Source organism: Salvia hispanica, chromosome 3, assembly GCF_023119035.1.
Source record: "Salvia hispanica cultivar TCC Black 2014 chromosome 3, UniMelb_Shisp_WGS_1.0, whole genome shotgun sequence".
NCBI lineage: Eukaryota > Viridiplantae > Streptophyta > Magnoliopsida > Lamiales > Lamiaceae > Salvia > Salvia hispanica.
Window position 1 is genome coordinate 7738746 of NC_062967.1, and position 26754 is coordinate 7765499.

The window sequence follows — 26754 nt, forward strand, 5'->3', positions numbered from 1 at the left end:
GGTAAAGTGAAATATGACCAAAGTGAAATATGACTCTTATTGTGGGATGGAAGGAAATGACAAAATATGACTCTTATTATTGGAGGAAGGAAATAATCTTTATCTTTATTTTAATTCTCATGATCCTTATAATTAGTACTATATCCATCCATAAAAATAATCCAGTTTTTTTTTTCATTTCGGACTATCATCAAAATTATTTTTTTCTATATTTTTCTATTTATTGTAAGCCTACTAACCCTCTTGAAGTGTATTTTTAACATTTCATGTGTTTTTTCTTATTTACATTTCTTGCACAATTTTTTTTTCACAAATGGAATGTATATTCAAATACTCCCTCCGTCCCAAGGAAGATGACCCATTTCCTTGAGCGGCACGGGATGTTATGCAACTTTATTTTGTGTGTTGAGTGGAGAGTAAAGTAAGAAAGATGGAATAAAGTAGAGATAAAGATGCTTCTATTTTAAGTAATGATTCATCTTGGTTGTGACAAACTAAAGAAAAAAGTTGGTCATCTTCAATGGGACGAGAGAGTACTTCATTCGTCTTGTCACAATACTTCTTTTTGACATGAAATTTAAGAAAATTATTTTATGAGTTAAATGTAAAAAATAAAGTATAAGAGAAAAAAACTAAGAAAAAATAAACATATAAAATAAGAGAGAAAAAGTACTGTTTTTTGTTAAAAAATATATCAATCACTAAACAATACAAAATATTTAGAAATTTGATCACTTGCAGTGAAATAAAGGAGTACGGTCTAGTAAAAATTCAAGCTTCTTCAGTACTCAGACCCAATTAACTAGATAAGTTCAAGGTTACTTCAATGCTTTCCCAATATATCAAGTATGTTGTTTGACTGTAGCAAGTTACCAATATTGTTGATTTGGTCAGAGATATAAATATAAATATAACTGCATATCATTATCATAAACTACAGTAATCTACCGAGTTGCTCCATGAAGATTGATCACTTCTCTTCCACAGACTGCAAACTGCATTGAGCTCTTCCGAGCTCTTTCTCAAAGTAAGACGTATGATTTGATGTTGTAGCATGGGAAGGCTTCTGCATATTCACAAAATCGTACATGAACTAATGCGTACATATGTCTCGTTGCTGGTCAGTTATGCCAGCAAGCTCGGCCCGTTCTCAGCTGCTGTCTTGGCATGTTCTTGGCTTTGATGTCTTGTCATTTGGACATCGCGATTGAAATGTGTCCTCGCTTTTGCATATGGCGCAGGTCTCGCTGAGCAAAGAAACAATTCAGCACGTAAGAAATGAAGTACTGGATCTGCCAAATTTAATGTGCTCCCAAGCAGTCTACATTCAAGAGAAATATTTACATGCGATTCTCTGAGAACGAAGAATATTTTGCCGCCTTTTCCACCAACATGTCAAGCAAGTCGCTATCAGTACAAGGGCCACAAGGGATGCCAGCCCGATGCCAATTTTAGCACCAACGGAAAGATGTGGCCCGCATGTTGCTAATCCAGGGATGCCACAAAGGCCTGAGTTATCAGTAAAGCTGCACAAAGATGAGCAGAAATATTCTTAGGGGACAACTAGAGAAGCCTTATCTCATAGAGGCATAATACTGAAGTCATATCATCTAACTAGAATTCATGAAACATAGGGCCCAAATTCATGAAACCTCAATTGATGGTCCAATCTAATAATGACTGAAGATATAAATTTGACAAATAGGTAAAACATACTTGAAGCTAGCTCCATGCAAGAGCCTTCCCCCGAGTGCAGCTGGAACTTTTCCTGATAAGGAGTTGCCGTTCAGGTCGCTGTGAAAAAATAGCAACAGATTAGTCCATGTCGAAGAATTTTCATTGCGGAATCAGGTAACATCTTGAAATTTCTTACAGTATCCGTAGTGACGTTAGCTGTCCAAGACTTTCAGGGATGGATCCATTGAAAGAGTTGAATGATAGATCGCTGTTGTTCAAAACTCTTGCTTCAGCATTTGTTAAGTGGATGAGGCAATTTAAGCATATTTAATCCAGTGCAAAATATGAGATAGTAAGTAGAAGGTATCAACTTGATCTATCAACAGTAGATCATGAAGGAGAAAATGATTGACTGCATTCGACTCTTAATGGTCTACACACTCTATTAGTCTTAAATGTTTATTTAGAGATCAGGAGCGCGATCTGGGATCAAAAGTTATCCATCAATGGATGCAGGAGTTACTCTGGTGTGCTTTATACACGTACCGTGTTTGTAAGTTACATACTCCTATCTTACACTTCTATTTTAGAGTTTACAATCAAACTAAAACAGTCAAAGCCCCCAACTTTTTTGAACTCATTTCAACAACTTAATAGAAATTAAAACCTATTCCAAGTTTTATATACTAGGAATCCTATCAAAAAGGCATAATTCAGAGAATTGTTTTGAAGATCATTCATTATTCTGAGTCCATAGCCTTTGGTTACTTGAAATGGAGTAAAGAAAAAAGAAAACATGACAGCTGCAACATCCACCATTGTCCACTAACATAAAACATCAACAAAGATAAGCAAGTTCAGACTTCACCATTCTTCTCCACACTTCGGAGGAGAGAAACCAAAGAAATAAATCTCAAACCAGGCTAACAATGGTGTAAATTTTACTCACAGAATCTCCAGTGTAGGAATTGATCCAAGTGAAGAGGGAATGCCCCCAGAAATGCTGTTCCCACTTAAATTTCTGTAAACACACAATTTACATAAATATGAGATAAAGAGAATATTTGCTTTACTGTAATGCAATGTTAAAGACTTTCTAAATCAAGCCATGCATATGAGTTTTATAACCGACGAGTGGAGAAATGTAGTATCATTCCCAGTACCATAAAAAGAAACTCATAAGAATCTGCTTATCAATTTAAGCATAATTTATTATCATAACTAGATGGCCCCGATTTGACTTACATGCTCTGGAGATGGCGAAGATGAGATATATCATTTGGTAAGAAACCCCTCAAACCCTGATTGTCAAGAATTCTGACCTCGCAAAGCAAATAAAAGAATTAATACATAAAATTCGATCATGAATGGAGAAAACAAAGTATAAGTGAATGGTACGATTTTGATTGGGAATAATGGTTTTCTGATGAATGCCAGACAATCCAACTAGAATACTATTGTGATAAGCATTTGGTTACAATTTTCAAACTTTTATCGATAAAACAGAAACACACAAAGGGATGCTGTTAAACACAAAATCAGTAAGTACGCATCTAGTCAAAGTCACAGTGACTCTTTGCCAGAAATAAGCATCTAAGAAATGATTCCAGGTAATCTTCCAAGATCTAGAAGGGGCAATTTCAAATAGCAAAAGAAGACTATAAGTAGAAAAGTAAAAAAAGAGACTATCCTACCTGTAGCTCATGATATTCCTTTATCAGTTTATTACTGTGGATTTTCATAAAGGTATCTCCTACAATTTTGTAGTGAGAACACAGCCCATGTCGTGGATAAACTTTATGCGATCAAGGTTCAAATTCAAACAAGCCTTTAGAGACAAAAAAACTTCTGTATGTTGGAACTTGATATATTTCCTCCTCATAAAAGTATCAGCTTCAGCTGTATCAGTCTTTGAATTCCATAGTTCTGATGAAAGCATGCCTACTAAGAACAGTATGAATCTAGTTCACTTTTCTTGGTAATTACATTTGCTTTTATTTTTTTCAGTTGCTTAATAATGCATCAAGAAATTCAGTCACTTCAATGGTAAGGCATTTACAAATCTCATCTCTGCTTCAAAAAGGGGTAGATGTTTAGATTTATTTGCATATAAAAGACCTAGGTAGGGATCAAGTGCATACAGCCCATCAATAACATGTTTACTGATACTTCTGTTATACTGACAGTCCACTCCACTCCATGGATGCTGTTCGGGAACACAAGGATCACCATTCCACCCTAAACGGAGAGGAAGACCAAGAGCGCCCTTCAACTTTTGCAAAGCCTCAACTACAAGGAAAAAAGTTTTAACACTTATAATTCTAGAGAGGATGAAAATGACATGCACAAAGTGACATGATAGCTAAGACAGTCTCAAGAAACCACGAACAATTACAAAAAGGATTATGTCCAATTGGTTTGAAAAGTGATCATTTTTATATACTCCCTCCTTCCCCTAAAAATATGAACTTTTGAAACGGCACGGGTTTTAATGCAAAATTGGTAAAGTAAGAAAGAGATAGAAAGAAAAGTGTGTTAGTGGAACATGGGTCCCACCCACCTCATTTGAGAGAAAGAAATTTCCTTAAATAGAAAGTTTCTATTTTTAGGGGACGATGGGAGTAATAACTATGGCCATCATCCAATAAAGAACACACTGCCAGTATCGCCAAAAGAAAGTAGTTTTTGTCAATAATGCCTCTGTGACAACTATTGGTGTGGTTATAAGCTCATTTTGCTTAGATATGCATGTTCCAGTAGATACACTCAAGAGTCACTATTTGCCCATTTGGAATGCAGATGGTACACCTTGGACTAGGAATGTTATCTTGATAGTGATTTTTTCTATGTCGCGTGATCAGGGTAGAGTTTCCAGGGTTAGAGTTAGCCGAAAAAGTAAGAAGTTTGCCCGGGGCACCTGAATATCTTATATTACACACACCCCTAAATTCCCATGATTGTACCAGTTCTCTAAGAATCGAGGATAGCTGTAAGCATCAAAGCTAGGGGAAACAGGATATTAGATACATAAAAGAATTACTCCCTCCTACCCCAAGAATATTAAAAGAGAGTTATCTCTGGTCATCAACATTTTACTAAAGATTCCACTATTGCTATTGCTACATACATAGCCCAGCTGGTGAATTTTGTGGAATTTCCTTTTTTTACCAAAGTTGAGGAAGGGGTGCTGGATTAATATTGAATAATATTTTACTCTAATTAATCAATGACTATGTTGTGTTGGTCAAAAGGATATCCCTTCTCCTGAATGAAAGGAAGCAAATAAATCACATTCACTTCTATGAATGGCCAAAACCGGATATGCATAAATAACTACAGGGAATAAAATTATGTCTTAACAGATATTGACTGAGATCCTAATTCCTCTTTCACTTTAAAACTCAACAGAAGATAATATTTTCTTATAAGAGGCAGACCCATTCTAGCAAGTAAGACATGAGCTAGATGATTGCATAAGAAATACTTATCTCCATACCCCGACAATGATGTAAATCTAGGTGTGTTAAATAAGATGCAGAATATAATTGGAAACTCAGGTTTGATAAATATGATTTGTATTAGGCTTACTCTCAGCTGGCAGCGTTTTGGATTCAGCTAAAACAAGCTCCAAAAGCTCTATAGCACAGATTAAAGCATAATTTCCTTTTGTAGGATGCAAAGTTATGGTCAAACTCCTCCCACTGACAGCATATGTTTTGTTCAAGACAAGCGCGCTATTTATGCCCCCAGACATACTAAAAATGTCAACATCTCGAAATGCAATGTCACCATTGATCAGGACATCAAACACCCTCTGTCCTGCTTCAGTGACTGAAGGATCTATTTCAGCAAAATGCAACCAAATGGAATAATTCCTAGTAGGTTCAACCTCCATTGTGTACATCAAATCAGGTTGCGTATCAGTACTGATGAGAGCGTTTTGATAGAGAGCTTCTGGATAAAAGTTGGGCGACTGCGAGCTCTGTTTGATGCTTTTCTGAGTAGATATGACCTTATCAGAATTCTCACCAAATGTTGGGAGGAAATTCCAAAATCGGTCACCGCCCCACCGGTCTGCACTGTAATCAGCACCAAACTTTGGTTTCTCAGCACCACAATTAAGTCGCCTGTCGGTTCTGAGAATAGTTCCTTGACCATAGCCACCGCCAAAATAATAAGCCCTATTATCTATCTGAAGAATTTCAATGGATAGTATAGCTGGATCTCCATGTCCAGTGCTATGGAAGCAAAGAGTCGATGTTCCATCTTTTAGAAAAATGAGGCCTTCAACAAATGCACGCTCATCATCATGGTTGCTCCAACCAGATGGAAGTGAATAAACCAAGGTTCCCTCAATTGAGACATCGAACAAAGGTTCATTGTCAAAGCTAGGTTCTGCAAGCAATCCGAAGAAGATCCTTACAAGATAATGGCCACGGGGAACTTTCTTTATGTTGTAGCAGTTTTCAGTACCCTCAGACAAAGGAAAATATCGGAGTGTTTTGAGTGGAGGAGAGATGAAACTAGGGATGGTCGCATTAGCAGGAATGCCTCCGGTGTATGCAAAATCCTTGTACCAGTGAGTATTTGTTGGAGAAGTATAAACATCATCACGAGCTCCGCAGCTTATTCGCAATGCATATGGTGCTGTCAAAACACAAAATTCATGAAGTGAAAAGGGCTATATTGCTAAGTAAGCACAGATACCTACCTATTCAAGAAAAATGAATACATTCATAAAAACTTCACTTGGAAATGCATTGTAAAATACAACAATTACTAAATGCCACATGTAAATCAACACATACTGACGAAAAATCTTCAATTGACTTGGGCGCTCTAAGCAGACCTAGACCCCCAAAGTTTTCACGCTTGTGCTAAATGTCCTAACACCCCCAACCAATCTACAAGCTTCTAACTTGGACTAGCAAGAGCTCATTTCAACAAAATATGTTCAAAATCCTCACTCTCGACACACTTTACAATAAAACTAAACCAAAATTTAATCAATTTACTCCCATTTCATCGAATTGTAACGTCAAATAACCCCATAAGCTCCAGATTAACTCAAAGCCCTAAAACAGTTCATACATACCCACTAACTAATCGACCACATCACTTCAAGATGCACTAATCTCTCGCGTGCAACGCGTAGTTGTGTGTGAGAGTGTTTTAGAGTGAGAGAGAGATGAACCTCGAGCAAGAGAAGGCTTCGGGGCAAATAATAAGGCAGTCAAGAGTAAGAGCACCCGAAATTCCAGCATTGCTGCTCCGACTTCAGATTAGCAAAAGTGAACAAGCTTCTTCAGGTTAATCAAGGAAAAAAGTGAATGACATTCCGTCTTGGATCCCTTCCCCTTATTGTAGTGCCCAATCTTGGAATGAGTTGATTGAGATTCTTCAATTCTTGGCCGCGATTTCGCCGTAATATTAAATACTTTATTGGAAAAATGGGAAGTTGTAGCGTGGTGCAGGTAAAACAGTTGGCAATTTATTCTAGTGTAGTGAATGTCGACTGCAGTGAAAAAATAGAAAAAAAAAAATGGAAACTTTGTCTCTCCAATTTCGAGAGTATTTGACCCGTGATATGCTCTTCTTAATTTGCTTTTTGTGGACATTTTGTCTTGCAATTGAGTGCCGGTGGGCTGTCTCATTCCGTAGAACCCACTTCCACCCACGCGACCACATTCTCGGATCGCCTTAAAAATCAATTCTTTGCAAGAAGCCAAGAAGCAAAACACCTTATTCCACTCAATATTCAATTTTAATTATGGAATATATTTTTTTGACATGATGGTGATGGAGGTTGAAATGGTAATTGTACATTATATTAGTTTTAATTAAAATTTATATTTTGAATATGTACTTGATTACCGTTGCATTAATGTGTTTATTAAATACACCTATTTAAGATTGATTACATACTTCTATGACTAATTTAAATAGGATAAGACCAAAATTATTTTGAATGAGTAGCATCATTAACTACACACTTCTATGACTAATTTGACCCTGTTTATAGTTATAGCCTTATAGGAGGAAAATTACACTATTACAAGTTTTCCTTATTTATATTGTATTAAAAAATATGTAATTAATTTTATTCTTAAAAATATCCACAGTTATTAAAAAATTCACAATAAATAAAAATTTAAATAAAATAATCATTCATAGTATTTTAATGGAATAGAATTTTTATTCATTTTATTACACTATCACAATGGTGTGAACTAAACTTTTTTTCCAACAAACTTTGACACTAAAACTTTTTTCTTGGCAAATGACTTGTACATTTTCTCGGTAGACGCCTAAAAACTAAAAACAATGTTTCTCATAAATGTAATTAATCCTCAATTTTGTTTGATTCTTAATTAATAATACTTGATTAATTATATTTTTTCACTAGATTCATTAATAAATCAATAATCTAGTTCAATAAGTCAACAACCAAATCATAATTAGTAATTACTACTACTAAATAGAATTAAATACTATATATTCAATTTTTTTAAAGTAGTAAAAATGTCATTTTACAATTTACCTGCTTAATTTACACAATTGAAATCTCAATTATTTTTATCCTTCATGTCAAACAGCACTATTGAATCATTATCTTAATTTTTTTTTTTATCTTAAATCCTTCACAGTTTTCACAAATCTCAATATGGATATAAAGTGTGTCATTATAATTTTCATTTTTTATTTTCTAAAGTAATTTGGATAGATAAGCTCTAATTATATAAAGAGATCGCACTCTTATGTACGTAATGAAAGCTATAAAACGCTAATTATTTTAAGAAATCGCACTCTTGTAAACGCCAATATCATAAATATGTACTAAAAGCTATAAACGCTATCTATTTTAAGAGATCGCACTCTTTTGCGCGCCAATATTATGATTTTTTAACTAAACCGTTAACGATGTGCACTCGATAAACGCGCGCCAATATTATGTAACTAAACAGTTGACGACGTGCCGCTCGTGAAGCTCGCTTATAGAAGTTTTCCGCTTATTTTATTACAAAAGATCTCACAAAAATGTGATCCCCAATCGAACGAGTTCAAACAATTTTTAGATTGCGATCCCTAATCTATAGTGTTTATAATAAAATTTCCTAAGCAATAGCAAATTAGCCGTATTTTTCAATTTTGTACTCCTATATAAAGAAAAAAGACATCGATGTAGACAGCAAATTCACTAATATATCATCACCCGCATACGACGCCGCCGCCTCTTGTGCCATTGTAAAGCCCTAATGGTTCCATCCTCCGCCGTGGTCTCGCCGAAACCATCGATCCCCGAAGGAGATGATGAGGATTACGAGATCGTGTACGAGGAAATCGAAGAGGAAATAGAGATTGAAGTCGAGGAAGAGGTAGAGGAAGAAGACGATGTCGGAGCCGATCATGTCGAAAATGGAGGGGATGTTGAAATTGGAGAGGATCTAACTGCTTCGAGCCTAAAAAATCTGGAAACTGGTTAGTTTTGTTTTTCAATGACTGTGCCCTTTCCTTATTTTTGTGACTATTTCTGGTGCTATACTTGTTGAAATAATTTTGGATTGCATGCGTGTATATGTGCTTGTTGTTGGTTCAGTTGTTGTGTGTTTTGGTGAAACGTCTCTGATCAGAACTATATACTCATTGAAATTTCAGAGCTCGTTATAATTCAACACTAGTACTTTGTCTGGAAAACAATGCAGCACTCATGTTTTACCTTTTATAGTCGTAGTTTGAGAGACATGGTTTATATTAGTCTTAAGATCTATGTTGTGGACTGCGGCCTTATCAGATTTAGGGAACAGTTGAAGCTTCTCATAGCCTTTTATGACTTTTGCTAGCTCCAACAGTTATATACTGTGCTTGGCGGCTTGGCCATTGCTCTTGACCTCTCAATGAATTCAACTAACAGAACAAATTTTCCTTTTCGCAAAATCTTGACGCCAACTGAAAAATACAAGCAAATAAGACCCAATAAATACTTATATACAGACTCTTACATGTTTAAATTGTTTCTTATCAAATCTACCACACGTCTTCCATAACCTGTTATGACATCTGCCATAACCTTATGGTGGATTTTCGGCATATTACAACAGCCTACCATCCACCATAACCATCTGGTGATTTTTTTGTCAAATTACCATAACCCTCTATCCACCATTGATAACACTGTACTTGAACTCCCTTGTTTGTCCTCAATGTTGTGCACCTGCTGGTCTTTCCCTTGACCTCTTTCCTTGGCTTGTCGGTTGTTTTCCTTCATTGACATAGTGCTAGTTTTAGCTCAGTGCTAAGATTTTCGTCTATTAGAATTCTCTAGTATAATGTCAACAGAAAAGGAAAGGATGGAATTCTTGATATGAAAAAGAGGAAACCTTTAGGTAAAGATTTGATTTGATGATAGAAGTTGTGGCTGGGATAAGACAGATTTGCCTTCCATTTGTCATGGAATGAGAGACAAAGGCGTATTGTTTAGGAGTTGGTGGTACACATCTGCTTTGACCAGTCCAGTTTTGCTTTATTACTCCATGGACCAGTCCTCTAACATCTTCCTTGATATCTGTTAGCTATACTACTATCAGGATGCTTTTAGGTAGCATGCCTGGTGCAGTCTGATCTTATATTTCTTTGTTCTCTTTCTTATTGTAGATACTGGTAAGATTCTAGAGCTTGATGAGCAGAAAGACCATAGACAATCAAGTTCCTTTACTGAAGAATTTTTGGTTTCAAAAATTGGAGATGTGAAACCTTTTGAGTCACGTGAAAAAGAAGAATTATATGGCAATGGTGAGGATTCTAGCATTTTATGACTCAAGGGGTGACTTTAAGTAGAAAATTTCTAGGTTGATGCCACTTCCACACCATATTTTCAGTCTTGTATCAGCCATTTCCGATTGCTTTTGCGAACCACATTTGTCTATAACTTACTGTGTTCTCGCAGGGGGAGAAATCTCTAAATACAATCAGGAAAAGATACCTTTGAATGACAGTGGAGAAGTAAATCATGCCAAAACCTCTCCTTCCATTGGAGATGTTAATGTCACATCCACAATGGATAATACTTCTGGGGAGAATGATAGTGCTATTGCATCAATCATGGAAAAAACCAACCAGTCTGCTTTAGAAGGTGTTGGCAACATATCACCCAGGTTAAACTTCTTGTTGAATTCCAGATGTCATACAACTTTAACATTGCACCTAAGAGATTATAGTTATACTCACATCTCACCTTTAGTCATTCTTTATGGAATTGTATCCTGATGGTAGCTATAAGTTTCTCAGGTTGCATGCTGCAAAAATAAGGTTTAGGGATCCTTCACCTAGTGCTGAAATTGATCGTGAGAGCAAAAAAATAAGGATGGTGTGTGAATTTCATGCCAAAGGATGGTGCATCAGAGGAAAGTCTTGTAGGTTCCTTCACACAAAGGACGCACCAGATGCAGTGATGATAAAAAGCGAAGCCTTGGGGAGGGAAGGTAACTTGTATATTTTTTTGTAGCAAGACATCTGATACAAGCATGCTGTGAAGTATGCTTGTGTTTTGTGTTCATTAGATATTATAAGCCAACCATATTTTTTTGTGGTTGTAGCAGCATCTTCTAGGGCATTTATTCCACCCCTACAAAGTGGGGACACAAATTTAAGTAGTGAGACAGAAAAACTGGCTCTTCCTGAAGATGGTAACTATCCGGGTGCTCCTGCACGGGAAGATAGGAGTGTCAGGCACAACTTATATCTGGATAATTTCCAGAACTATGGCGGTCCTCCTGTCCAAGGAATTTTAAATGCTAGAGATGGTCTGGAGCATCATGCTTACATATCCTCTTCCATGCAACAAAGTATTCCGCAAGCTTTTCGTTCTGAATCAGATTCTCTGTTGCGTGATGGTAGCTTCAGGGAACCCAAGCCACCCAAGTTGGAAGCTACTTTCTCTTCTTTTGATTGGCAGCTATCTGCTCCTTTCTGCCCATCTCATGAGATTACTCGAAGCATATTGCTGAAAGAATGTGGCTATAACAGCGCTGATCAGAAATATGTTATGGATATCCAGGCAATATTTTCACATTCTGACCAGGGATCATCTGATAAGAATGTAGCTGTTCAGTCAAGCAGTCCTCAAGGGGAGGCAAAACTTTTGAATGATGTTCTTGCCGGTGATAATGGGAAGGAAAATATATTGAGCTCTAGCAATGATGATGAAGTGAAACTCAATAAGACAGTGGATGGAACAATATCTGAAGTTGGCGGATCAGGCACAAAATATGATATTGAAGCTGACTTTAGGCAAGATGATCATGTGCAAAGTGATACGAAGGCTTTCAAATATTTCCAATCTGCACTAATAGAATCTGTGAAAGAATTAGTGAAACCATCTTGGCGGGAAGGCTTTCTAAGCAAAGATGCCCATAAGTTGATTGTTAAGAAGGCTGCCAACAAGGTTCTTAGTTCTTTGCCAGCCCACCAAATTCCTAGCACAGAAGAATCTGTCCAGTCATATCTTTCTTTATCTCAGCCCAAACTTGCAAAGCTAGTTGAGGTTAGTCTTTTCAGTAAATTGATTGACAAGTATTTAAATCAAATTTTACACCTTGTTAGAAACAATCCTTGATCTGGTCATTATCATTGCAGGGATACCTCAATATTTATGGCAAAATGTGAGACTGTTGAATGATTATGCTTGTGCTGGACTCTCCGCAAAAGGAAAATTTGATCCCTTCATGGTGGGCCCTTTATGCTTCTTCCTTTTATCAAAACAAAAAGCTTCATCTTTAAGATATCTAATTTATTGGTGAAACTTCAGAAACCTTTATCAGGTTCAAGAGATATCTATAGTGTAAGTTTCCGAATGGAATTTTGGTAAATAACTTGCACAAATCTGCATATAGGTTTAAGCATATATATTTACTTTTCTCAAACAATGGCCGATAAATAATTGTTTATATATTTTGTTGCAAACATAGGTGTCATAAATGTGTGTTATACTCTATTTTTGACATTAATCTGCCAACCCGTGGGGAACCTATATTTAGTTACTCTGCCCCCTCATCAATGTGTTATACTCGTTTAAACTACCCTACAATACATAAAGACAAATCCAAACATGAAGCATTTGTGTGCCCCAATTTGTGGGGCTCATGCTCGTCTTGCGCCCCAAATTTCACCTAATTGCCATGGAGCGCCCCTCGCTCCTAGTCAATGTTATCAATATTAGCCATGGCAGATTTCGGTAAAATGCCATTGCCACTCCGATTTGTTTGAGTTTTTTGTGTCGGCTGCCATGACAGTCAATTTTGACTTTTCAGTCCGACCTTTTACATGCATAACTCGACCCATTCACCCATATAACCAAACCCATATTTCAATTAAAAAGAGATTTAAGTTCAAAAATCAGAATGATAAACCCTAAATCTTCTCCTTTACCCAAATTCTACCATAGCGGCACCCACAAGGCCACAACTGCCTTGTCATTGGCCCGCCACCCTCCAACATCGCCCCTTGACTTATTTTAGAACCTTCCTAACCCTCCAACCTCCATCTTTTTCCAGCACCACCGACGCCCTCCAGCATGGCCAACGCCCCTCTGGATGAATCAATGGATGCCGATGATAAGATGAGGGTGAAGATGACTATGCTGTTGGGAATGATGACTATTGAGTAAAATTTTAATTAAGACATTATTATTACTCCATCCGTCCCTCTGTAGCTGAGTTGTATTCTTTTTTGGTTGTGCCACAGTCATTCCTTATTTTGCCAAAAAACATTACATTTCCTTCTATCTTATTTTACTCTCTCTTACTTTATTCTCTCTTCATTTTTCTTTTCGTTTCTACTTTATTCTCCTTTTAATCAACTCACTTAAAACAATAAAATCCCGTGCTGGAAAAATAACACCTCTACTACAGAGGGACGAGAAAGTATTAATTATCATGACTTTATATTTTGTTTAACTAAGACTTTGGTTATTAGACATATTATATGATTTTTTGTGACTATGCTTTACATTTTAAGATTATAGATTTTATACATTTTTATTATTTTCTAATTTTTTGAATTATATAATTTCCCTCGTCCCAGTGCAAGTGATCAACTTTCCATTTTGGGTTGTCCTACTGCAAGTGATTGATTTCTTTTTTTAAAAAAAGCAACACATTTTCTCTCTATTTTTTACTTTGTTTTTCATTTCTTTATTCTCTCTTTATCTCTCATGTTTTATTCTTTCCACTTACTCAATAAATATCATTTTCTTTATTCTTGTGTTGAAATGAAAGGACATATGAAGTATATATTAATACTCCATCCGTCCATGAAAAGTATAAACTATTTCACTTTTAGTCCATCCTTGAAAAGTATGAGCTTCTAATTTTGGAAACTCTTTTTTCTCTCTATTGAGGTGAGACTCACTCTCCAATAAAAATACTTTAATTACTTTTTCTTTTTATCTCTCTTACTTACCTATTAAGCATGGAAACTCGTGTTGAACCAAATGTTCATACTTTTCAGGAATGGAGGGAGTAATATTCTATATATTTATTCATCAATTGCTATGTCCCGCCACACGATATGCAATATCCTTGTGACGGCTTTTGGGGTCACCGCCATAAGTTGTCATTGACAACATTGCTCCTAATAACCCAGCCTATATCTTTGTACTAAATCAATGTTTAAAAATCGAGTTTGTAAATGAACCGGCAAAGTTATCGGTTCACGGTACGTTCAACCGGTTGTTAGACCACTGGTCAAATCGGAAATACTATAACAAAAAAGTAGGTCAATTGGTCTAACAACCAGTTGAAATAATGAAGTGGATGGTGGGACCCATATGTGATAAAGTAAAAGAGAAGGAGAAAGATTCCATAAATGGATATGGACTATTTCTATTTTGACGAATGAAAAAATAAATTCAGTCTGTTTCTATGAAACGGAAAGAGTATATATTGTACTCCATCCGTCCCATAATAGATGTTGCACTTTCCTTTTTAGTTTGTCCCGTAAAAGATGTCACATTTTTTTAGAGAGCTCTTCCCTGTAATATAAATATACTATTTTTTCTCTCTACATAACACACAAAATAACATCTCCCAAACTCCTTTGCCGTTATCCAAGTGTGTCATCTATTATAGGACGTAGATATTATAGGAGGTAGAAAGTACAATGTTTTTTTATAATTTAGTGAATCATAAAGTATAATTAATACTATGGTCCTATTAAGATGCTAACTACACCTTAAGTGCATGTTCGGCATACATGTTAAATTAGCACAAGATAATAATCAAGATGGGCTTTAAGATAAGGATATGCTATCTCACTCTTTGGGCTGTTAAATAATCCATCCTTTTGAACTAATTCACTCTGGGCCTCAGCGGACCGAGATGGGCTTTGATGGCCTATCATGGTCTTATTTTATCTACCAAACAGCCAAATAATCCATATAACTCATATATATTGGTCTTATATAGGCTACCAGACAAGCACTAAATTCATAACTATTATCAAATCTAGTCAATCCGATTTGAAAACAAACGGCCAAGATTAATTTTCACGCGATATCAACTAGTTGTTTTAACAATGTCAATTAGAGAGTATCGATGTCAACTCGATGTGTAAATAATGTCAATCAAAGGAATTAATGAAAATTAAAGTTTGTTAGTTATAACTAACTTTTAAAAAATATCTTCAAACTCGAACTCGTATAACTATCTAGATATTTTTTTAAAAATTCACAAAACATACATCAAATTAAAGGTAATTTATAAGGATTCTAATGAGATTCTAATTGCATATGTTAGCATTATAAAATTTGATAATTTTATTTGACTTTTCAATATTTTCAATAATCAAGTTAATGTCAACACATACTACATGTAATGCCCAAAAGTATTGTACCAACTTTGTTGGGACGGAGGGAGTAATTTTTATTTAAACTTGCACTAGTAAAATATAACTATAATTTAGTGAGTAATAAATAGAATTAACAAAAGAATAAAAATAGATAAATTTGGAGTATTATTTAATTCAAATTTAATTAATAATAAATACTCCCCCCTTCCCATTAAAAATGAATCGTTTTTCTTTTTGGGCGATTAAAAATGAAACGTTTCCTAAAATTATTACAACACCACCTATACTTTTTCCTCACTTTTACTTTATACTCTCTTCATTTACTCACAATACAATTGAAACCAAACGTTTCATATTTATTGGGATGAGGGTAGTATAATTTAGTGGATTATAATTTTAATATTGAAATTAATTAATTATTATAAGAATATATAATTGAATGTGTGGTAAAAAGGTTTCCAAAAATAAAAAGTGGACTAAATATGTGGGACAGACTTAAATGGCAAAAGGAGACAGAGGGAAAATATAAGTATAGTTAAAGCTCATATGATAACTTTCCATCAATGGAAATGCACCCATATTTTTATGTGACGGACGAAAATAGAAAGTGCACATATTTTTAAGGAATAAAGGGAGTAAAATGATACTCCCTCTGCCCCACTATAAGTGATCAGCTTTCCATTTTGTATTGCCTCACTGTAAGTGATTGATTTCCTTTTTTTTTTGGCAATAAGCGACACTTTTTTCTGTCTTACTTTATTCCCCCTCTCTTACTTTATTCTTCTTTTTTATTTTGTTCTCTCTTTGTCTCTCCTACATTTTCCTCTCTCATACTTTATTCTCTTCACTTAACTCAATAAATATCATTTTCTTAAATACCGTGCCCAAAAGTAACTCCTCACATATAATGGGATGGAGGGAGTACTCATTAGTAAAATAAAATAATAAAATAAAATTCCCTTCGTCGCAAGGTAGATGTCAAACTTTCTTTTTTAATTTGTCCCACAAGTTGTTACATTTCCTTTTTTTGGAAAAAAAGTAAACACTAATTACTACACTCAACCATACATTTCCTTTTTTTGGAAAAAGTACACACTAATTAATACACTCAACCATACATTTCCTTTTTTTTGGAAAAAGTACACACTAATTAATACACTCAACCATCATTTCTCTCTCTTCATTATTATTTCAGTTACCTTTTTCTCTCCATTAATTCATTCAATTACTTTTTTTCTCTTTATTTAACACACTAAACAATATCTTTCCATGGAAAACTATTCATATGTGGATATCTCAACAATTAATACCTAACTAGATAAACAACTAAACAATGTAGAAGAACTTGTCTGTTGGTTCTCATGTCTTCAATGCTGCTAAACCTAGAGATATGGAGCTATCATAATATTAGTAGAGAGACACGATCTAATTATGAATCTTCCCATTGCCATTGTGTCCTAGTAGTTTTTAGTATGACCTAGTTAGGCCTCTAGCACGAATGTTTATCATGAATTTGGTCAATTGTGTGCTGTCTGACAACTTATTTTTTCCCCTAAATTAAAATAAGGGACTTTGTAGAGGGTCATCAGGATGCTACACCCCGTGCATGTGCAATCAAGATAGGCAGAAACTCGTCCAGATTTTCTCATTAAAGACACTCATGAAGGTGCATGGCAATCAAATGTGAAGTCTAAAAAATGCATGCGCACCAGGTAGAGCGTCTGCAACCCTTCTTTGAGAATCAGGTGCTTCTGTTGGCGTGGTTAGAATGAAGCAAAGAAGTCTCTCATGGGCCCTTCCAGTTTCATTTATATCTGTTAATGTCTTATTGCCATGGGATCACTGAGTAGGAGTTAATAGTAGGTAATATTTTTTGACCTTATCCTGACTACTCATTTACTGCATGGAAATCATAGACCACTGAAATTTGGTGTACAACTGTACATCCAGATTTCACATAAATCTGAATATGCTATCCTATGAAGTTTGCTATAGAAGCCTTGTAAGTTTAAATTGGAGGAGATAATTCTGGGATGTTGGTTTTGCAATTGAAAGAGAGGAAAACATAATTAATCTCTTCTATTGTTAATAAAGAAGTAGATGCATTGGTCTTCCTGGGCTTGTGGTCATCAGTTGTTGGATAAACTAATTTGACTGTTGCCACACTGCAACATAAATCCATTGCTGTTAATATCATGACTTGGTTTGTCAAAGATATGAAATGTATTATGTCACTGCAGTCAGGTTCTCTTTCCCCCTTTATTTACTGCTGTTTCCTAGTAGTTGGTTTTGTCGTGATTTATCTCACCTTGAAGCTCATAGTGAAAGCTCATTTACAACCCATGGAGTTCTAAATTACTAGAAAATATTATGCAAAAAAAATCATTCTTAGTAGGATTTTTAGGTTGGCAGCCTATTTTAAGAATTCTACTTTTAGTTCTCTCCACTTCAGTAACCAATGAATTTATTGTATTCACAAGCATTAGTTAAGTCATTTTCCTTAAATGAGCTCCTCTTAGTTACTTCCATTAATTACTGGCTTCATGATGCTTTTGTGGTCATGCAATAAATGGTTACAAAATACTGATGATCTGATTGATAAAATATTCTGATTTACTCCTAAGAAAAAAAGGTTCCTTCTTGAGAAGGTTATATTCTGGAAATTTGGTGATCTTTTCTTATCTGGATATGCTGCAACAAATCAGCAGACAAGCCATTAGCAATTGCAAGCTCAGCTGATAGAAGTGATGAGCTGTGGAAAGTGAAGTCTGTTATTGTATACTTTCCTCACTGCAACTTGTGTTGTTTGATGCTTTGGGTTGGTTGACTGGAACGACAATCTCTGCAAGGGGTGGCAAATGATGAGAACAACTTTTGACTGAAACTTTTGTCTCCTGCTGAGTGCTTCTCCTTTGCTCTCCTTTTGGCTTGGGAAACTTGCTTCCTGCTGCTACTTTGGTGATTTGGCTGCTTCACATCCGACTCTCTCCTGTTCCGAGGAATTTGTAGGAAACTTTCCAAAGGTACTTTCTTAGAAGCTCGATGCCGTGAACTGCGTATTGTACTCGCTTGCTGGTAGTTTGAAATTGACTTACCAGGTGAACAGTTGTTTGGGCTCACATTCATCGAGCCAGCATTGGAGCGGCTGAATTCGAACTCCTGGTCTTCCTTGTTTTCTTTCGAGCTGATGAGGCCTGCGAAGGAAAGTGACTCGCTCGAGGCGAAATCTGCCGCAACATCTGGGAACATTTTCTTTGGCATGGTGAACTACTGGACTTGTGTTGACAGATAGGTAAGCTTCCCATAATCTGTTGGCTTTATATGCAAAGCTAGGATCCTATATTTTTATTTTTCCTTTAGTTTTGTATATGTAGTTTTCCTTCCCAGAGTAATAGAAACCTATTGCATTATGTTCTGTTGTCTATTTCGATGTGTACAGCTCTGTCACATTATAAAATAATTTTCTGATGCCTCAATTTAGTTGCTGAAAGAAAAGAAAAGTATTGAATGAAGTATTTGTTGATGCATACGAGGTTGGATGTGGGAGACTCCGAAACAAGCTTGAAACCGACTCCAAATGTTGGTGCTACTGCTTAAACTCATCTAGTGTCACTTTCAAATGGAGTTCGTTAAGGTGAATTTTCCAATGTTATCTGCATCCTAGCCGGCCTTTGTGAAATTTCTTGTTCAAACTTTAACTGTTGTTATCAAATTTTGCAAACCAAATGTGCAGAATGATTTGGTTTTTGAATATGATGAATAATGGTTCTTCATTTCAACTTGTGGCTGTGGTGACTCGAACGGTCTTATTAGTTGGAGGATAAATGTTTTATTAACTATGATGCATTTCATCTTCTTACCTCTTAAGAAAATAAAATGTTACTGCTATGGTTGGTTAAGGGAGATTATAAGAATGAAAAAGTTTCTCTGAATGACAAAACAATACTCCTATTGTTCTGTAAAAGTATTTACTGTATTAAATATTTACTGTATTAAAAGTATTTACTGAATGACAAAACAATACTCCTATTGTTCGGCATAAGGATTAAGGAAAAAAATATTTACTGTATTAAATAGAGATAAAATAAAGTATGAGTGACAATAAAGTAGGGAGAAAAATAAAGTATGAGAATTATAAATTCAGAATGAGAAAATGTGTTATTTGTAAGCATATACTCCTATTTTCATTTATTAAAAATAGAAATCATTGGAATGACAAAAGTTTAAAAGCATAATTGGTAAATTAGAAAGAAAAAATGATTAAAGTATTATTAATGAAAAATGAGTTGAAAAAAGTTTTCTAAAATAAAAGTTTCAAATTTTAAGAGACGGGCGAAAATGAAAATAGTACTAGTTTTTAATTTTAAAGTACGAAGGCAGTATAGAAATGACTCATATGATAGAACTTTGCAAAATGAAAAAATTACTCATAGAGAGGGGTATGTATTTTTTATACCTTATTTCTGTGTGTTTTTTTGCTAGTTGGGAAGGACTAGGCGTGTTATTGTTTTTTTATTTATTTTTGTTTAATGTCTTGACCTACCATTCTACAATTTGCGACTTACCAAGGTTGATTCTTTGACAACAAAAAATTGTCTTTATTTTAAGAATTACGTTAGAAGTAAGCACCAACCACTTACGTTATAAATGTGATGTGAATTTTCTTATCATTGCTTACACATTCCTAACTGTTTATAATTGTTCTAAAAATTCATTCAATGCTCAAATACAAGATGGTGGGAGTCCACTGACGTTATAAATGTGATGTGATTATCGTATCATTGCTTACACATTCCTAACTGTTTAATAATTGTTCTAACTCACACGCGTAAATAACAAGTGTATGTGTCATCTGCTATATTGAAATGAATTTAAGCACATGTTTGAATTTATAATAAGGTAAATTTAGAAATACAAAGTTTAAACTCTAAACTAATAATATTGTATTAGAAATATCAGCAATATAATAGGTAAAACATGATGATCATACTAATTCCAGAATAAATTAAAAGCAATTCAAAGTTAGAACATTGTGCTTCCTGATCAGCTGTGGGATGATTTGTGTTTAATTTGATGGTTAGATAGAGGAGACTAGAGTATGGTGCATATATCATGGCTAATTGATTAAAATAGCCCAAATTCCTACATATGTATATAAATTTGATTTTCAAGTGATTTCAACAATCCTACTGTGAAATAGTACTAATTCAATAGCGAAGTCTATGGTACTTGACTAATGTGATGATTTCATTTGATTTGTAGGCACTACGGTAGGGATACTAGGAGCAAGCATGGTTGAAGCTTGAAACTTGGGTGATCTTTGAAACAGACAACAAAAGGGTGCATTTGGAGTTGGCTTCTCTATTCTAATTATTGATTGATTATAGGACTAGTCTAAGAAATAAGTAGAACTGTAACTCTCTAAAAAAAAGCACAAATATTAATAGAAGGGAGAGCAGACGTGAATACGGATACTATATTTCAAAAACTGTGCCAAAGCAAACAAATAGAAATTGAAGAATGAATGAAAATCAAAATATTTGGAAATGGGACACTCATCTGGTAAAACATACAGTGAAAATAAGATTTTGTGAGGAATGAGAATGGCGAACAAACGCATATAATCAACAAATGAGCAATGACCGAAAGGATACTAAATTTTCGCCTGATGAGATTCGAACACATATGTTACACTCATTCAATAAGGAAATGCATACAACATAAACCTTTTTTTATCAAAGAGCTGAAAATGATTCTCATTTCTCTCCTACATTTGTAGGGCTCACCCGGTCCTCTTCCTATATAGTATATAATGTGAAGCCACCAGATATAAACTTACACTAGAATTGATTGTACAAGAGTCATAAATTCATCGGTATGTAATATCCACAAAATATGTAGTTTTAAATATATAAAATCAGATTTGTTTCCTGCATCATACTAGTTCATTTGAGAGAGAGATTAAGCTCCATCCCAGTCAATTACATGCACCTTGCACCTTCTGCCGGTATGCAATAACCTGAACAGATATAGGTCATAACTAGGTTAATAATCTCTTGTATATTCCTGGATGGTAACCATGCAAACAAGTAAACGGGCAGGTGAGCAGATGGGCGTGAAGATCACAAGTATCATGTTCAATCTAATGTGCTCATTACATAAGGTGCTAAAGTAAAATCATGCATGCAAAAGACAGAATCAGAAGAATCAGTTGAAGTCTTTGTACATCATAAGGGAACAAATCTTACCAGATTCTGCTGAGTAAAACTGCCATGAATTTCCCCCAGTGTCTGATTCTCGTTCAAAAGCTGCAACTCATTGTGGCAAGCATTGAGAATGCCAGGCTCATTTTTGATAATTGAAGAGTTGTTTACAGGATGAAAATCTTTAATTATTAGTATCTCAATCTCACTAGCTTCAGTGGATGTCTGCATAGCAACATACTGCAAGAGGCATGGGTATAAAAATCTTTCAGGGTCTCCACTTTATTCGAACTCAACAATTTTCTTCAGCAAATGAAAGACCACACAGCAAAATGCAGGAGAAAATACCTGGCATAAGTGTCTCACTGATGATCGAGGACTGCAGCAGAGGTAAGGTCGCTTCAGGCTGGGCATTTTGTCCTCAAGCAATGACACAAGTGTCAGACTGACTTTCAACTGAAACACGAAGATAAAAACCCTTTTAAGTTCCCATAGCAGATCAAACGGCAACATCCAAAAACGTTGATGAGGCAATCACACAAACTCACAAACTTAAATTTCACATTTAATACACAGTAAGCAATCAACTTAATCTGATGTATGGAGGTTTCGAGATTCATTAGTTCCAAATCAACACTATCCACACCCTATCACATCCCCGTACAGCCTCTCTTAATATAATGACCAATTAAATGAGAAGCTAGATAAGAACAAGAAGTGAGTTTCAGGATTTGCGACGTCAAAAGCACAGACTATAGCTACAACCTCTTCATTTTCCTTTGAAGATTGGAGATGATCAACTAGCTTTGAAAGCCGGTTATTCCTGGAAAGTTTGATGTTATCCCAACAATGACCACCATGCCGGCCGTTACTGCGCATGCCACCTCGTCCCCAGGCAAAAACTTCTGTACCTCCAATAATTCCAGCTGAAGCACTTAATAATTCTCTGTTGGTATCAGAATTATTATCATCAGAACCTCCATCTGCATTTGCTCCTGATGTTTGTGAAGTCCGAGCTCCACGCCGTCTTTTATATCTCTTAGATTTCATGTCTGGAGAGCGTTCATCAGCTGATGACGAGTCTTTGCTACCATCATTTCCATTAGTTCCATCCTCTTCATCAGATCCTTGGTGATCAGCTGTCCGATTTCGCCGACCTCTCAAATTTCGATAATTGCCCTGTCGCCTGACAAACGCTGCTGCAGTGACTCTGGCTGATGTTCGCTTCTTTCCTAGTGCTTCAGCTTGCCGACGAAATGTTTGGGAAATAGAAGCTTGTATCTGTCAGCATACAGAATCACTAAGCCAATTGTATTTGGTTTGTAGGCAATTCTTAACTACAAATGCTGAGAGGCAACAGTTTACTAGTCATTCGTGGAGAATAAGTATAAGTACATAATTAGGATTTGCAGCCAAAAAGGGGGGTGAGGGAATCCAGGCATCTTTAAGGAATACGGGCTACATATATTTAAGCTATCTCAAAGAAAGCATAGTGTGTGCATATGATTGCAAGACTGCATAATCCACAAGCAGAAGAAGCCTCAGTTGAAAACTGAGAAACTCTACCTGCTTATTGCGAGCATTCTCCTCCTCATGGAAAGCCAATTCCTGAAAGAAACAAGAAGGATGTCTTGATGAAGAAAATAAAATCTTATATAGGAAAATAAAAGGCAAAGCATTTCTCAACTAGTACCTCCTCCTCATATTTATCAATATCAGGATACAGAGTGGCAATCAGGGCATCATAATTCGGATCATCTCTCAAGGATCTGCGGCTAGCACAATGTGTGCGGCAAGCTGGACATTCGTTGTTGCTGCATCAATAAACTGCTAGTTAGAAGGCGAGAAAAATCCAATCTTCATACCATATATAGAACATGGAAGTAAGTACCCTAAGCGCATGGATTTGTCAATGCATTCTCTGCAGAAACGATGTAAGCATTCCATGACTGTCCTTGTCTTCCTAATTATACCTGTTCAAGGAATAATGAACAGCTATGAATTACTTATGTAGGGAAAGAGACATGGGTGGCACCAAATATATTACCATTGTCCATTCCTGGCCACATTATTAGCAAGACAGCATTTTCAAAGGAATCAAATAGCCAATACTAACATGTGATATCTGACACTTTGTTTGCATAAAAGAGTTTTTATATGCAAATGTCACAAACTGAGATTCAAGAACTGTACCTAAACATATTGGGCACTGCACTTCCTTGCGTATTTCTCCCAACTTCACCGTAATAAATCTGGTATAGAACAAAAAGGTTTTTAATAGTAGTTTACATACATTGCAAAATGCAAACATGGCCTAACATGGATTAGTACAAACAAAAATATTCTCTGCCACATTGCGGCAACTGTGGAAGTCATTAACTCCTCTAATTAATATCTCCATATTGTAGTTGGGTATTTTATCTCCATCCCAAACATAAAATGAAAGTGAATGCCTTTCTGATTCTGAATTCTAGTTTCTGCAGCAATGCTATAACGCGTATTTAATCTTATAATAGAATATCATGTCACATGGGACAATGATAGGTCCAAATCTATCACAATTACAAACAGATTCAAATTTTCCCAAGCAAAACAACCGAGCTTCCTGTCCTCGCATAATCACATTTATTTTCTACTGCATTTGGCTTTTCAATATAGAACATGCTCATTAACATGTCATAACAACTAGACCCCACCACAAACTTATTTGGCCACACCAAGGAAAAGCACTGTTTACTACTTAATTATGCGTATGACAATCACAACGCAACTGCTACACTTCCGACAAGGAAGACATAAAAGACTTCTAATATGCTTAGAAAACTTAAACAGCCTAGATGCTTCTCACGGACATCTATAACAACCGATGCCCTCTAAGTGAGCTCCTTCTCCACTTCTAGAAAAGTATCAGAGTGGTGAAAAAAATTATATGCTGGATGACCATGCCAGATTGTGGAGCAGCAAAATAGCCACTAACATTTGTTGCCATGAAATTACTATTGAGAAAGACAGATAGCATTATACTGTATCATGACAAATAATTCCAATAATTAAGCGAGCAAGTGCTTTTGGTCCACATGAGCAGGAAACTACACGACCTAACCAAATACAGAATCTTGATATCTAGACGATTTAGTGGATCAATCATCATATTTCGGGAGAAAACCCAAAGCCGTTCACAAAATTGATTTCAATTCTAAGAGTTCACAGCTGTCAAAGATGAATTGCAGATTTCATCACAGGAGATTAAAATGTGAAATTGCTTCATGTATATGCCAGACCTCATCCTTCTCCGCGAACCTCTAGTAAACAAATCGTAATGAATAACAAAACATGCAGATCTCAAGCTATACCAGCTAATTCACACATCAAACCAGGCCAAAATTCGCAGCAGTGGCAAACCGGACAGAAATTATACACAAATACGAGCATCTATCTATACGCCTGCATCAATGTTCGTGCGTGTCTGTTTATGTGAGTTCGCATATGAAAAGTAGAGAAAAGGAGAGGGAGAGAGAGAAAACTGAGTTACTCGTCTTTTTCTGCATCGCTAGAGTCAGAGCTCTCGTCGGAATCTGAGAATCAAACACACGTAAAAATAAATAAGTAAAAAAAAAAAAACGTATAGGAGATTCTGATTGCTAGCAGAAGGTCGAATTCACTGGAAACTGAAATAGAAGTTGTGCGAATACGTATACATGAATAAACATCCGAGGACGTACCGCTGGAGTTGACGGTCTGGTCTTGGTTGTGATTCTCGCTTTCCTGGAGCGAATCTTCGGGTTTTTCTTCCTCGAGCGGTAGCGGCGGAGAAGGAGGCGGAGTGGTGGTCTCGGTGGGACGCTTTTGGGCCGGCATTGAGTTGAGGATTTGGAGGAGTAGCTTCGCGGCGGTGATGGCGGTGGCGCGGTGGAGGTGAGACGGAGTCAGCGAAGAAATTGAGTGCGGTGTGGTGTGGTGTGGCTGCTTGTAGAAATGTGCGTTTATATATTTCTATTTCTAATTTGAGGCGATGTATATCGACTGCTTAATTAAATATTTCAAACAAATTGTTTATGTGAATATACCTTAAATCTAATTTGACTATCGTTTATCTAGACTTCTCTGGCGATATACGTCTCTCAATTATGCTACTTGTATGTGTTATAGAGTGAGACATGAATTTATGTCTTTCTCAAATTGGTTGTTGTGTTATGGTATGAGATACTATGAATTAATCAAATTTATATCAGCTTTATCAAATTTATTTATATCAGTTTTATCAAATTTTCGCGCGACTGTTCTAGGCACTGCGTTTGTAAGTTAGGTAAATTTGGGCTAACTCGCGCGCAAATTCTAATAAGTATGGAAAGTCTAGAACGACTAAAAAAAATATAGTATTATGTTCTAATTTTGTTGAGTTTTATTATTTGTTATCATTAATTTCACAAGTAAATATTAAAAAATAATAATATATTGTTTTAAATTAAAATTTTAAATATTCAAAGTTAGGGAATGTCAATCGGGTCAACATATTTGGACTATTCAAAAACGGGTCATTCAGGTTATAAAACTCTCAACACTAACTATAGATTTTAAGGTTTTGGGCTTACTCGCAGGGCCAACCGGGGTCAAACTTTTTTTGGTAATAGTAATTTTTATTTTATTGATAATTTTATATCTGTATTAAATAATTACGCATACAAATGAGTGTTATTTCAACTAAAAAAATTAATACGTACCTCATAGATATGTGGAAATATATTTATCATGAGTGTAAAAATAAAATAATAATATAAAAATGAGTATAACTTCCAAATAATGAATAAAAAAATAATTTCAAGTGTATTTGAATAAGAGTTATTGGACTAATTTTTAAGTTTGAAAAATGTAATGAACATTGAAAATTAACTAATGATGATTATCTTATGTGGGTCAATCCTATTGGGCTTGGGTTAATTTCGAAGCAACCTTATCTTATTCGATTTACGGTTACTTAAGTTGATGTTTTTCAAGTTATAAATTTTGCAATTCTAACCCTAGAAAATCGTCG

At 35.5% G+C, this 26754-nt stretch overlaps 3 protein-coding genes across 18 annotated transcripts; 1 reads left to right on the plus strand and 2 right to left on the minus strand.

Annotated features, from left to right (window-relative positions):
• Positions 1–798: 798 nt before the first annotated feature.
• Positions 799–7185, minus strand: LOC125215464 (receptor-like protein 4). The gene is made up of 9 exons (XM_048116886.1): positions 6872–7185; positions 5266–6324; positions 3819–3966; positions 2923–2994; positions 2627–2698; positions 1874–1945; positions 1717–1794; positions 1345–1526; positions 799–1247 (listed from the first exon to the last, which is right to left on the minus strand). The coding sequence occupies exons 1-9, from the start codon at positions 6939–6941 to the stop codon at positions 1126–1128; spliced, it is 1875 nt and encodes a 624-aa protein (XP_047972843.1). The 5' UTR covers positions 6942–7185; the 3' UTR covers positions 799–1125.
• Positions 7186–8860: 1675 nt separating this feature from the next.
• On the plus strand, positions 8861–19298 carry LOC125212517. Of its 16 annotated transcripts, XR_007174738.1 has the most exons (11): positions 8861–9156; positions 10330–10467; positions 10622–10829; positions 10963–11156; positions 11271–12217; positions 12310–12401; positions 12482–12514; positions 17087–17382; positions 18144–18542; positions 18618–18811; positions 19001–19298. XR_007174738.1 is itself a non-coding variant. In XM_048112715.1 (6 exons), exons 1-6 carry the CDS (start codon positions 8934–8936, stop codon positions 12337–12339), a joined length of 1740 nt encoding a protein of 579 aa, XP_047968672.1. In that variant the 5' UTR covers positions 8861–8933; the 3' UTR covers positions 12340–12636. The 16 variants fall into 16 exon arrangements, 1 of the variants encoding a protein (XP_047968672.1); XR_007174730.1 differs by having other exon boundaries at positions 12310–12514; XR_007174736.1 differs by having other exon boundaries at positions 12310–12514; positions 19053–19298.
• A 2031-nt stretch (positions 19299–21329) lies between these two features.
• Positions 21330–25702, minus strand: LOC125215160 (putative E3 ubiquitin-protein ligase RING1a). Its single transcript, XM_048116494.1, has 10 exons — positions 25445–25702; positions 25255–25297; positions 23916–23974; positions 23614–23695; positions 23416–23536; positions 23289–23330; positions 22488–23003; positions 22071–22178; positions 21768–21962; positions 21330–21538 (listed from the first exon to the last, which is right to left on the minus strand). Exons 1-10 carry the CDS (start codon positions 25578–25580, stop codon positions 21497–21499), a joined length of 1344 nt encoding a protein of 447 aa, XP_047972451.1. The 5' UTR covers positions 25581–25702; the 3' UTR covers positions 21330–21496.
• Between the last annotated feature and the right edge of the window lie 1052 nt (positions 25703–26754).

Coding starts and splice junctions, on each gene's coding strand:
- LOC125215160 (XM_048116494.1), bottom strand. CDS start 25,580: ATGCCGGCCCAAAAGCGTCCCACCGAGACCACCACTCCGCCTCCTTCT. Junction 23,004..23,288: donor AGAATGCTCGCAATAAGCAG/GTAGAGTTTCTC, acceptor GTATGCTGACAG/ATACAAGCTTCTATTTCCCA. Junction 21,539..21,767: donor GTTTTACTCAGCAGAATCTG/GTAAGATTTGTT, acceptor ATATCTGTTCAG/GTTATTGCATACCGGCAGAA.
- LOC125212517 (XM_048112715.1), top strand. CDS start 8,934: ATGGTTCCATCCTCCGCCGTGGTCTCGCCGAAACCATCGATCCCCGAA. Junction 9,157..10,329: donor CCTAAAAAATCTGGAAACTG/GTTAGTTTTGTT, acceptor TTCTTATTGTAG/ATACTGGTAAGATTCTAGAG. Junction 10,468..10,621: donor AGAAGAATTATATGGCAATG/GTGAGGATTCTA, acceptor GTGTTCTCGCAG/GGGGAGAAATCTCTAAATAC.
- LOC125215464 (XM_048116886.1), bottom strand. CDS start 6,941: ATGCTGGAATTTCGGGTGCTCTTACTCTTGACTGCCTTATTATTTGCC. Junction 6,325..6,871: donor GAAGCCTTCTCTTGCTCGAG/GTTCATCTCTCT, acceptor GTGTTTTGACAG/CACCATATGCATTGCGAATA. Junction 1,946..2,626: donor ATTCCTACACTGGAGATTCT/GTGAGTAAAATT, acceptor TTTGAACAACAG/CGATCTATCATTCAACTCTT.